Source organism: Sinohyriopsis cumingii, chromosome 10 (genome assembly GCF_028554795.1).
Source record: "Sinohyriopsis cumingii isolate HCF-2022 chromosome 10, ASM2855479v2, whole genome shotgun sequence".
In the NCBI taxonomy this organism is placed as follows: domain Eukaryota; kingdom Metazoa; phylum Mollusca; class Bivalvia; order Unionida; family Unionidae; genus Sinohyriopsis; species Sinohyriopsis cumingii.
In genome coordinates, this window is record NC_142970.1 from 71,143,959 (window position 1) to 71,157,049 (window position 13,091).

At 37.3% G+C, this 13,091-nt stretch overlaps 1 protein-coding gene across 1 annotated transcript in view; it reads left to right on the plus strand.

The window, feature by feature from the left end:
- Positions 1 to 12,383: 12,383 nt before the first annotated feature.
- The window catches only part of LOC149790372 (uncharacterized), a 273,840-nt gene continuing 273,132 nt past the window's right edge, over positions 12,384 to 13,091 (plus strand). The window contains exon 1 of the mRNA XM_089973208.1: positions 12,384 to 12,759. Within this exon, the coding sequence (XP_089829334.1) occupies positions 12,384 to 12,759 (376 nt within the window). The remainder of the gene's footprint in view (positions 12,760 to 13,091) is intronic.

Consider the following 13,091-nt stretch of genomic DNA (forward strand, 5'->3'; position numbering starts at 1 on the left):
CAAGAAAATAGTAAAAGAAAATAATTCTACAGTCAAGGTGGATATTTTTTTTACTGTCGCTCAGAATTATAAGAAATTTATTTTTTACTGACAGACCCTGATTTCTAATTAATCAAGCGAGTATTATATAATGTACCAACATGTGAAGGTTTTCATACACGACAAGCAAGTACTTGAAAACTACATCAAAGGAATATTTACACAGTTTCTAGTCGGCCCAGTTGATCTGGTTATTGATATATACGGTAACGAGGATTTTTTATTAACACAATCGCAGCTGGAGAAACTACAGCGAGAACGTATCTCTATGGTCACGTGTGATAAAGATTAGATTCCAAATTACGCGCATTCCTGCATTAAATCTGTTCGACTAAGGGAAATGTTATCTAACTCATCAGATGCAGGTCACATTGATACAAGTGAAAGTAACTCATCAGATTGATATAGGTAAAAAAAATATTATCTGTATCAGATTGATGCAGGTAATTTTTTTTTTACTTTCGATTTCATTTCCACGTACTTGACTTCATTTCCAAGTAATGAAATCACCTTGATGAAATCAAGGGGTCTAACTCTCGATCGCTTCACGGTCTGACATAATTTTTTTCAATTGTCTTACACGAGTATGAATTACCCTCCTGGATTCGTATTTTTCAGATAATGCTGATCTAATTTTTTCGATTGCACGGCACAGAGAGACAAATTCATCCAGTCGCTGTTCTTCTATTGTAGCCAGTGATTTATATAACTCCGTCTCAATTTTCTTTATAAATTTATACTGAGCAGGCAAAATATACCGCCCTTCCAAATTAGGCTCATGTAGTGTTTCAAAATCAGACATGAGTTTTTTCAGGATTTAATTCACCAGATATATTAATTCCGTTTTCTTCTAATTTTTTAATAGCAGAAATCACATCATTGATATTTTTGTAATTCATTATTTATATAATTATATATTTAAAAGAAAAATATTTACACCATTTATGTGAACTTCTAAGTTGTCTTATAACATCCTAGCGAGTCCAGAATGGTGTTTTTTTTTTACACTATTTACCGTGCCCCCTCTAAATTGTCTTACGACATTTTAGCAGGTTTGACGGATAGTGTAAGGTCAGTACAACATATATGCACTATTTACCGTACGCCCTCTAGATTGTCTTATGACATTCTAGTAGGTTTGACAGTTATGGAAGAATAACTTATATTAAGGACAGCACAGACAGATACGGGGTTATGTTCTACGCAACAGGTTTGCACACCTCCCCCAAAATCAATCCCGCGAGGTGCAAAATGTCACCGCGTCGTGGTGATAATGCGGAAGGTGTGCAACTTTGTTGGGTTTTGAAAACCCCAGTATATAATTCGGACGCTATAGTATATAAACTGACTGATACTTGGAAATTCAAAAATAGCTCACGCGATGGGCGTGGCTAATTTGCTGTTTTTGAATTTCTTTTTTCTTAAATATAATCACAGAAAAAATGCAGATGAAGCAAGAAACTAAACGAATTTAATAAAACAAGTATATCGTCTGTGAAAAAAAAATATTATTTATTGTAAATAAACGATTACGCCCGCCCGTGTTGATAGTTATTGATAAAATCCTTGATAAAGTCAGGGGAAAGTAATTGGAGATGTTTTACTTCCGTGCTGTAATCGTACAGGTAACACGAAGAATTGTTTATCTGTAAAAGGTAATGACGTGGGTTGCTGGGGAGAGAAATCCGTAATTGACTATTACACAGCCGCTGCAGAGTTACCTCCGTTATCTGGATCTACATAACGAAATAAAATCCAGTTATTAAACTTGTATGAAAAAGTTGATTTGATTATATTTTCTGCAACAAATCGGACTGATCTCCGGTCAATACCGAAATACTAGCCAGCCGCGTACATTGACTCAAATATTTTCTCTTCACGGGTACTTACGCTGAAAGATCTGACAGCTGTCCTTGTAACGATCTTAAATTTACCGGTACCTCCTCGTGCAGAATTTTCGCTCTACGTGATGGCTTGTAGATTAGATAATTTATTATTAAGTTTATTTTTATCTATATGATCGATCACAAGACCATCTTCGATCACCCCATGAAAAACCTCAAACAAGAAACGATGACAGAGATAATTTTTCTTACCCCCAACACCAAATTTTAAATAACCAGCATTACCAACTACACCAACTGTTTTTTTCAGCCTACAGTGCCTAACTATTCCATCACGTGACGCTTCGTAATTCTTGATGATGGGGTGTGGGACAAATTCCTGGTTCATTTTATATAATAATGTATTTGTCTAATTTATAATTTGCCTGAGAACTCAGTTATATAATCGCGCTCACATTTCAGCGCATCATTATTATTTTTTTTATCACAATATCGCTTAAGTTCCATGTATCGCTTACCGCCGTTACTTGCACATAACTGTGTTTTACCCCTGACTCCAATACCACATCGCAGACACGGTATTGGTCCCAAACTCCCTTTTCGAATGCTTTGTGAATGTTCTCTGCAGAATTCTTTTCTGCAGGATTTGTTACAAGGAGTTATAGATCCCACTTTAAGCCACTTGCACTGATTGGTTTGAGGCATTATATATATATATATATATATATATATATATATATATATATATATATATATATATATATATATATATATATATATATATATATATATATATATATATATATATTTGTCTTAAATATAATATGGAGGAGTTTGAGAGATTATCTGCAATCAAACCCCGGAAAGCTTCAAGATTTGATCTAGACAGACTAACCCCTGATTCGCGGAGGCAAGCCCTGACTGGTCTCTTTGATATTATCAGAGATGCCAAAGAAGAATTTCGTAATGATGGAGCATCTCACGTGTGGTCCACGTTCAAAATTATGCACCTTGACAGAGTCAAGGAAGAAGTTATTGATGCCAAAATAAGCGATGCACGAGCGAAAACGATCATCGGTTACCTCAATCAAAAATATTTTTTTAGAATAAAGTTTATTGTACAAGCAGATTCCGATACGTGGATTATCCGTGACAAACGTGACCCTGTTCTTGCTAATGGAAAAACCGCTCTGTTAAGTAAAGATTCCAAACTAGGAATGTTAACTGGGATTGATAAACCATATTACGCTCGAGCGTATCCTGTAACAGCGGTCATTTATGGAATCTATCCGATAAAAAAATCCCAACATTAATGATCTTGCCCCAATGAAATTTTCGTCCTTGACTTTGTCAAGGCTGAATTGTGTAGCTGAATGAGTAACAGAACATTTTACAAATGCGATGCGCGGAAACGGTCTAACGGCGTCACCACGTGAAAAATAAATAAATGGGCTGAACGGGTCAAGGATACAGGAGCTACAATAAACGATGTTACCGAGTTAGAAAAAACATTAAGATTCCCCATAACCGTAGCAACGATAAAAGGGGAAGTATTATACAAATCGAAATATAATCGGAACGGGGCTCCAATAAATATCATTAATAATAACGCTCACGCTTGGACCAGTGCAGTCACAATATTTCCACGAGATCGAACTGTAAGATTTTACCCGTCCTCGGAAAATTCCAAGGGGAGGAACTCTTTGAGAAACATGTTTGATTTTATTAAATAGATAGGTGAAAACGATCCTGTGTCAGTGTGGTTATTTTCGAGTTCAGATAATGAAATATATGATCAGTTTGTACGCGTTAACGGTGAAATATACCGTAAAGAATCTCTTCATGAAACAATGAGAAAACTTGCTCAGAGATACTCAAAAGATACTGACCGATTACTAACTAGTTGTTTCACTGTTCCATCAGTTGCAGCCCACGCTGCCAGAGAAAAAAATTCCTGGAAGCCAACCCGAAGTGAATTTCTCGAAGATGTACAATTAAGTTGTTGTGAGTACGGACACGGCGGATTGTGGAATACCAAGTATAATTACAAGGAAATGATATCAGTTGATATGGTTGCGTGTTATCCAGGAAGTTTTCTCGGGATGGGAGAGTGATCTGGATACTTTAAAAGATTTGGACACCCTACAAACTCGATGACGCGAGTGGCCATTAATGGACCATTACCCGATTTTGACCTAACATGATTCGCTCGTGTCATTTGAATTCGCCAAGGGTCTTCATGCTATTTGTTATGTTTGGTTTGGTCGGCACTTTAGTTAAAAGGGCTGGGCACCAATAGTGTTGTTACGATATATGCGTGATTGTAAAATACTGATATCGCTGACGGTCAGTGAGGCAATTATATTATATCGGGCACAGACTGAAGTTTGGTTACCAACACCTGAACTGGTTGATTGCGAAAGTGATAATTATGATACATTAATCGCCAACCTCGAAGAGAAAAGAAACGCGAAGGATCTTGGTAGAAGAATAATTGGCAAGTTTACTCAAGGCGGTGCATATAATCATAAACGACATTATGCAAGACTGATTATGGACAATGCTGAATACGATTTATAATCGCTGGTGCAACTGCGAGAGATATATTTGTAAGTCGAGAAAAAGCTTATTTATCTGACGGAACTCGGCTGGGTACGATTGTAAGTTATACTGATGGCGAGTCACCTCAGTATACTCATTTAAGATCTTCAATGTTAGCTTATGTTTCTATACATTTGCTATCGATGATAAATAGATTCCCCGACACTGCAGTTAGAGTTGCAACGGATTCGTTTTACATCAACAAGAAATACCTGAATTCGGTAACTCGTTTTACAACTGATGATGCATCATGGGGTTCGTGGAGAATAAAAGAAGAAATGTTGAATGATTATTGTGAGTCCGCAGATGTTGAGATTAAAGACAGTTATTATAAATCAGAATTATCAGAAATGTCGAGTGCGCCATCTGTGTACGATTCAGTATCCATACACAAGACTGTTTATCTCAATGGGCCGGGAGGGTCTGGTAAGACGACTCGAGCGATTGAATTATTTCGGAATTCAGATATGATCGTGCTAACACCTACACACAGACTCGCGCGAGAGATGAAACAACGAGGGGTTAACTCATGCACTTATCACAGCTTTTTCAGATACAAGGGCGACACATGGACCCCTGATCGAATGGGAGAGAAATATATTCCGAGGATTATAATTTGGGATGAAATATGTACGGTACCGTTTGAAACATTAAAAACATTTCTCGATTGGTTATTAAGAAAAAGTACAGATGTGATAATGTGCGGCGATCACGGTCAACCACCACCTTTTGTTGAACGATCTCCACATTTGTGGTTAAAAGATTTTGTTGATTATTATGAAGAAATAATCGATGATTATAGAGCGCTAGATGCAGAATTAAACGAGTTTAAGAAATTAATCAGACTACAACCGAATAAAATTCAATGTGAAATAATGCGTAAAATAATTTCAGAGACTTCAATGAGCGACTTTCTGCAAACGTGGAGACCAAACGACTTGATAGTGGCAAGTAGAAAGATAGTCAGAGACACACTTCAACAACGGTTATTTCAATTACACAAAGAGAAGTTTCCAACGTTGCCAGTGCCGTTGTGTTATCGACCAGCTAATACGCGACGGTAAAATATTGACGTTGATATACCAGGACAGGCCGAAAAACAAAATCTCGTATTAAATGATGTTGTTGCAGTTGATATCAATGTTGTTGAAGATGCACTGCGCGCTGATAAGTCCCCGTGGACGCTAGGATACGCAATGACGATACATTCATCTCAAGGACTGACTATCTCTGATACAGTTGTTTGGATCGTTGATGATCGTATCGAGTGGTCAAACTTAGTTTACTTGGCTGTGTCCAGAGTCAGAAGAATATCTCAACTGCAGAGAATTGTTTTGGATGAGTCAATGGCTGATGAAATTAATAATGAAAACAACAATGATATAATAAGAAAAAAATTAGCTGGTTATAAACAGAGTGACAAAAAAAATAATCGAGAATTTGACCTTGATGTTGAATTTATCATGACACTGAAGCAACAGCAGAATAATTATTGTGCAAGCTGTAATTGTATAATGTTGTGTCAGTATCTGAGTAATAATCCAAGACAATTTACCGTAGATATAAAGGATAATCGTCTTGGTCATACACGAGAAAATGTGATGCTGACCTGTCTTGAGTGTAATCGACGTCGGGGTATTGGCACCCTTGGCGCTAGTTAAGTGATCTGGGCGGTAATTGTGTGTCTTCGGGAATTACTTGTAATTGTTCACGTGTGAATCCACGTTGAGGAGCAGTTGAATCCATTTTTAGATTGCTGGTCTACCAGTAGATCTAGTTATACCAGATATCTTGTGTGTAGTGATGCTCCAGATAGGATCAGTCGCTCTTTTTTTACCACCTTCGAGTTCACCTGGTTCATATAAATATCTCACAGTGACATCGCCCAGTTTTGGTTGTGCTGAAAAATCACGTCGTTGTATGGGTATATTCTTTTTGGTAATTGCGTTAATAGGTTTCATGTTGGTTGTTCGAGTATTTTCATTATTTAATGCAGCTATCACACCTGGTAATCTTGCAACCCATTTGCGTGATCTCTTGTCCTGAATGAATTCCTTCGCGTATTGATATCCAAATAACCGCTCAGCAAGTGTTCGATTAAATCGCTCAACAATTGCCTGATCACGGTGAATTTCAGTATGTACTCGTCTGATGTTGACATTATGTTGCTTCATCAGCGATGATACTGCACCCTGAAATTCTTTGCCAGGATCAACCTGCAATGGATGTGGCCATCGTAGACCACCTCGTTGATAAATTTGTTCAAACGCAGAAGCAACCTCACATGCTGTTATAGTCGTTAACGGTTCTGCATCTTTGTATCTACTTGCAACATCAACTACAGTTAGCGCGTATTTATATGTTATTTGACGTCTTCGGATTTTAATAGTATCATGTGGCAGAAATAATATATCAGCTTGGTGAACTTCATTAGGAACACTAACATAAAAATGTGCAAAGTGAATTTGTTTAGGCGGTGGTTGGTAAATTTGCCATATTGCCTGTTTGGATAACCGATTTTTAGCAGTAACGCGCGCAACTTTTGCTGCTTCAGCGAGTTTACTAATTGCTGCGCTACGCCTCCAGTATCCTCTTGGGGAATAATAAATCGACTCCATTATAATTAATTACCAGCACCTAGCGCTAATTTACCTTTCATTGCGGATTTTATTAACCAACTAGCTAACCTCTTCTTGAAAGATTTATCAGTGATGGATTTTAACGCGTGAATTAATTTCACATCTGCGAGATGCCTCTCTTGTAGATTTTTACTTTTATAAGCTACATCATGAGCAGTACACTCCTTATCAATAGCGTTTATCGGATACTCACCTGGTTTTGGTTGATCTTGGTCATCAAGTCTGATATCAAGTCTGGTTCCTGGGCCACAGTAATTATATCTTTGGAGGTGTTTTTCTCCTGGGTATTAGCCCACGGAGTTCCAGTTAGTTTTGTTAATTTTGCTGCGATGTCACCTCCGTGTTGCTTTTGTTTTTACTTGACGCTGGCTTTGACTTTGGCTTTGGTTTTGACTTTTGCTTTGGTTTTTGCTCTAGTTTTGGTTTTGGCTTTGACTTTGGCTTTGGTTTTGGCGCTGGTTTTTCACCTGACTGCACTGACTTGTCAGTAGAGATAAATTTAAATTTCTTTGTACCGCATCGTTCACACTTGCCCGTAACCGCAGATGTTATTTTTTGTTGTAATGGTTGTTAGATCACTTGTTGGCGTGCGTGCCCTGCATTTCACACAATATAAATCCATATTTATTTTATATTATTCTAATGGAGATCACGGACTTTTCTGCTATAAGGAAACGATAACCAGTTAAGCATCACGCAGCGCTACCAAATTCTGTTCGTATGATTATTATAGGACCATCTAGAAGTGGTAAGACGCAGTTGTTACTTAATTTAATAATGAAGTGGATGAAGTGGGATAAATTATATCTGGTAGCTCCATCTGTAGATGATCAACGATGCGATGATGTAATAAAAGATTTTAATGAAAAAGCAAAATCGTTAAATGAGAGCGGAGATGTTGTTGAATTTATAACTGACATTAATGAAGCGCCAAGTATTGATGATATTGATGGGTCAATTAACAATTTAGTTGTTTACGATGATGTAATGTTGGGTAGACAATCAAATCCTGCCAGGATATTTTCCAGAGGTAGACACAAAAACACAGATGTAATTTATGTAACCCAGCGATATACACAAATTCCTAAAGTGATCAGGGATAATTGTAATATTCTTACTGTCTTTAACGGAGTTGATACTCACACGTTACGAAACATTCATCAGACCTGGTGTAGCGGCGATATAGACATAATTAAGTTTAGAAATTTCTTTAGTCGTTCTAAAATAACCCCACACGGGTTTATAACAAACTTACACGATCCTAGAACACGGTATCGAGTTGGTCTTGATAAAAAAAATTAACTGAGCAACAGGGAGGGCGACGACAACGAATTGGTTCATTTGGTAAATCGAAGCGCCATTAATGGGTTTTTCAACCAGAAACCGTATTTGGACTAACTCAGGAGGACATTCTAAAGAGGTTTATCTCTCCGAGGGTTCCTTTTGAAACGTAGTCGACGTTATTTCTGGTTGAAAACCATTTTTTTTTTTTTTTGAGATCTTATTTTGACATTTGGAACCTTCTAAATTTTGTAGGATTCGCCCTCCCTGCTTGTCTGTGACAAGATCCAAGCGATAATGTACCGCTTGCAATAAAACCTTACTATTTATACTATAAAAAAAAAAACAACAAGACGTTTAAGACCCAGGGATGAAGTACCCGTGCATGTCGAGAAACATGGGCATCACGCTACGAGCGACTTGCAGCGAGATTTACTCATTTACTAACTATATGTTAGGTAATAAAACAAGCTACTCTAGCTAAAGCTGTACGCGTCTGCAAAAATCGACTATACATTGTCATCGTTAAATGCAAAACCGAATTATTTTCTTGCCTTATTCCGTGACAGCCCGTAGTACCGTCATAATGTCCAACAAGGCATAACATGTGCCGTATTCTATGGCAAATAACGCTGTCTCAAATGCAGATACGATATGTCTGTATCTTCAGTCGATCATGATTATGCGTATCATGTAGTATTGTCGTAAAGTATAGTAAGTCGATATGCATGCTGATTTTCCCATTTTAAAACCCATGCCCAAACGTGAACACTGTACATCTAACTTTTCTGTCCACAGTGATCTAACAGATCAGGAACAACGCTTTCCATTCTATTTATAACTTCAAACAAATAGTGTATAGACATAGATCTGTTTACGAAGTTCATCCAAAACCCAGATATAATGGTATGTTTCGCCTATAGCTGGTGGTGTAGACCCAGATGGCGTAGACTTAGATCTGTAGACGATGTTTACCCAGATATACTGGCGTAGACCCGGATTTGTCGGCGTAGGTTCATATATGTTGTTGTAGTTTACCCACATCTATTGATGTTCACCCAGACAAATGGCACATCAAGCATAAATGTGTCTAAACCCCATCCTTACCACCCCTCTTCAAATTTAATAAAAAAAATAAACTACAAGTAAAAAATAAACCCACAACCCCCACTGTCTTTATCAACACTGCAGTACATGTACAAATGACGAATGTTGGAGATTGAAAAAGACGAGCATGATCATGATGCTTCATTAAAAAGCCCAGATGTTGTGAAGAGGAGCATGGTGCAAATATATGACCTTAGTGAAATAAAGGGAGTTGATCATTTAAAAATCAGAAAGCTAATCGCGATCATACAATAAACCAGCCTGACATCATTATTACGTATGATACCAGTAATGTTGTAAGTTGGAGGAGTCTAACGGTAATGGTATACCTGTACCCTTTCTGTCCCACCATCCTCAACATCTAAAGTGGCGTTAAAACGGAGGATGATACTTGTTTGAACAAGAAGCACGAAAAAACAAAAACACCAAACTTTTATATCCATTATAGTAGTTGCAAAACAAACCTATCTTGAGGCAAAAATAAAATACAATCCTGGCTCGGAATAAAAGAAATTCTAGACCCAGATCCCTTTGAAAATGAAATGGCCGATCTTTTTGTTGGAAGCTTAAAATTTGGCTTTTAAAATAACTTTGAGGTTTTTCTAAAATTAAGTATATTAAATTTATAATTTCTGTATACTCTTGTCTTAGATCATTTGAAATATATGCAGTAACATATTAATAAAGCTCGTAAGAAAAAATTCTGAAATTTGAAGAAACCTACATTCAGTTGAAATGATATGGATTTATATTTTCGATTCTGCTTAAATTATCATATTATCCAGATAGGTAACAGCATCTTGCCTATTAAACATTGCAGCAAAATTAACATTAGTTTTATTTTATCAGAGCATTACGATTTTGTTCTTCAATAAAGAACTTTATCTGTCTGACACAATCAGAATCATTGGCTATTAAATAAAGTTACCCCCACCATGTTTTTTTTTTAAATTGAAAAAAATTAAAGTACCTAGAGAAGTCCTTAGCCGATTTTGATGGAATTTTCACTGTAGTATTTTTTAAGATGTCCTTTTTAATTTTATTAAACTTCAGTGTCACTTTAATAATTGGATTGCACCTGAGTGGAATCCAGCCTATCTATGATAACGAATCAGAATCTGAGCTGAGTATGTTTTACATGTTTTGTTTATCTTTTGCTTGCAATTTAGCAAGAATTATAATGGATTTATAATGGACACTAGGAGAATTATAATGGATTTATAATGGACACTAGGAAGCAACCGATGCTAGCTGACCAGGGCGGGTATTAAGAGCCAGACACTCTGCCAGACGCGTAGCTAGACCGTTTTTGAGCATACACATGTATAGAATGACGAAGGCATTCCGCTTGTAGGGTAGCAAACAACAAAGTTGTTGCGTATATTTAATGTGTGTGTGTGTGATTTAGATTTTTAACGTAGCTTTAAAAAAAATGTCAGTCATATCGCTACGATGTCTGCAGTGTGAGTTTATAGTGATGTCTAGCACTGGGGCATCATGCCGCAAACATGTAGCATGATGTCCCACCCAGTGACATTATCCTGACACCAGACCGACCAGTCCTAACATTAACCTCTTAATGCTGAGCGCCAAGCGAGACACCTGTTAGTACCATTTTTGTAAGTATTTGGTATGAATCGGCCGGGGTTCGAACCATTAGGCCAACGGAGCGGTTTATAGTTAATGTAAACAATGTTCATGAACTCGTGGGGTGGTTTTTATCGTATCAAGATTGATTGCAATACTAAAAAGTCATGAAAATAATTAACTTTGTTCTTATCAATTTTGTAAAATATATTTCTGCATATAGACAGCTACGTATCTCTATACGTAATTTTTTTTATCAACTTTTGTCGTACGCAGCTGTATTTTTGCATATCGGGAGCAGCAGCAGAGGGGGGGGACAGACCGAAACTATTTTCACAATAAACCCTTTCACGGAAACTTTTCCCGATAGAGGGCTTATTTCGACAAATAAACCCTTCTATTCAGAATACAGGACAAAAAAAAATGTCCCCGATCCCTCGAAGAGTTTTCGCGGGGAAATTAAATCGTGGACAAATAAATAATGGCAAATATTGGAGAAGCATTCACAACTAGATTGGCACGACAACGACTAGCCGCGATTAAAAAATTTATTCCTGTCCGTGATTCCGTCAGAGAAAAATTAAAAGCAAGACAAGAAGCGCAGGTTGAGTTTGCAACATCCGCGGAGGAATTATTTAAGCCTATTACAGCAGCTACTGGTGAAGTTAAAACTGCAATTGTAGGAAAACCTGATCCTGCTGACCCTACCAAAACAAAACGAGGGTTACTTCAAGCAATAGAAGAACTTAAACAGCAACAGGCAGATGAAGGTGCTGTAGTTGATCCAGGTGCCGCCGGAGTAGTGACAGTTGCTAAGGAAACATTTATTAATAAATTTACCGAAGATGGTATTACTGATATAAAAAATATTCCACTTACTAGCGTGGATGAGCTTAGGGAGTTTTCTGCTTGGATTGTCTTAAATTATCCTAACCGGCAAGAATTTCTAAAACCAGGAGCTGCCTCGGGTATAACCCTGAATGATTGGAGGGATTATGTTTACAAAGTAAACAGGGGTATTTCTCGAATATCTAGCACTGATGATACCTATAATTTTATAAAAACTGGCGTAATTGGGGTTAATAAGGAACTAAGAGACCAACGAATGAAGGCAAAGGAAAAGGAAAGACAGCTAAAAATACAGGAAAAGGAAATAAAAAAGCAGGAGGGGGATGAAGAAAAAAGAAAAATAAGTGAAATGAGGGAGAAATTAAAAATGGAAAGGGAGGAAGAAAAAAAGAGAAAAAAGGAAGACAAGGAAAGGAAAAAAAAGGAAGACACGGAAATGGAAAAAAAGACAAAAGGGTGGGAGAAGAAAGTATCAGATATTGGATCAGATCCGGTATTTGCATCGTCTGATCCAGTTGAAATTGAACGTGAGTTAATAAAACAACTTCCACGTAGACCTAGACTTATCCGTCCACGCCCTCTCTCTCCTCGGAAACAGGAAGAATATAGGATTACCCGGCCTCCTACTCCTCCTCACACTTCCCCTTCTTTGGTGGGATCGGTGGAATACAAACTAGAAGAAATAAGAGATGGTATGAGAAAAAGACTGCAGGATTTAAAAGGTAGAAGAGAAATATTAGAAGCGAGGATACCAGACTCGAAGACCACACGTGAGCTAGAAGAGATAGAAAAAGAGGAAAGGGAACTGTTTGGTGAATTTACTGAAATAATAAAAGAAATAGAGACAAGGAGAGAACAAAGAAAAAAGGAAGAAGAAGAAGAAGAAAGTCGCACTGGTAGCGGATATAACAACCACATTTGTCCTGATAATATCATTAATGATGTGTCCCGGTTAGAAGTTCTCATCGGAGGAAGACGCGCCGGAAACAACTCTCGGGAAATTATAAATGAAGCCGCAGATATCTGTCAACGACTATTTCAGCGCAAAATTATGGATATTAGTACTTACCGGGGACTCATTGATGAACTCGCGGATGGTTACCACAGCGACTAGCAAATTTAGTTAGAGAAACAATAATTAAAT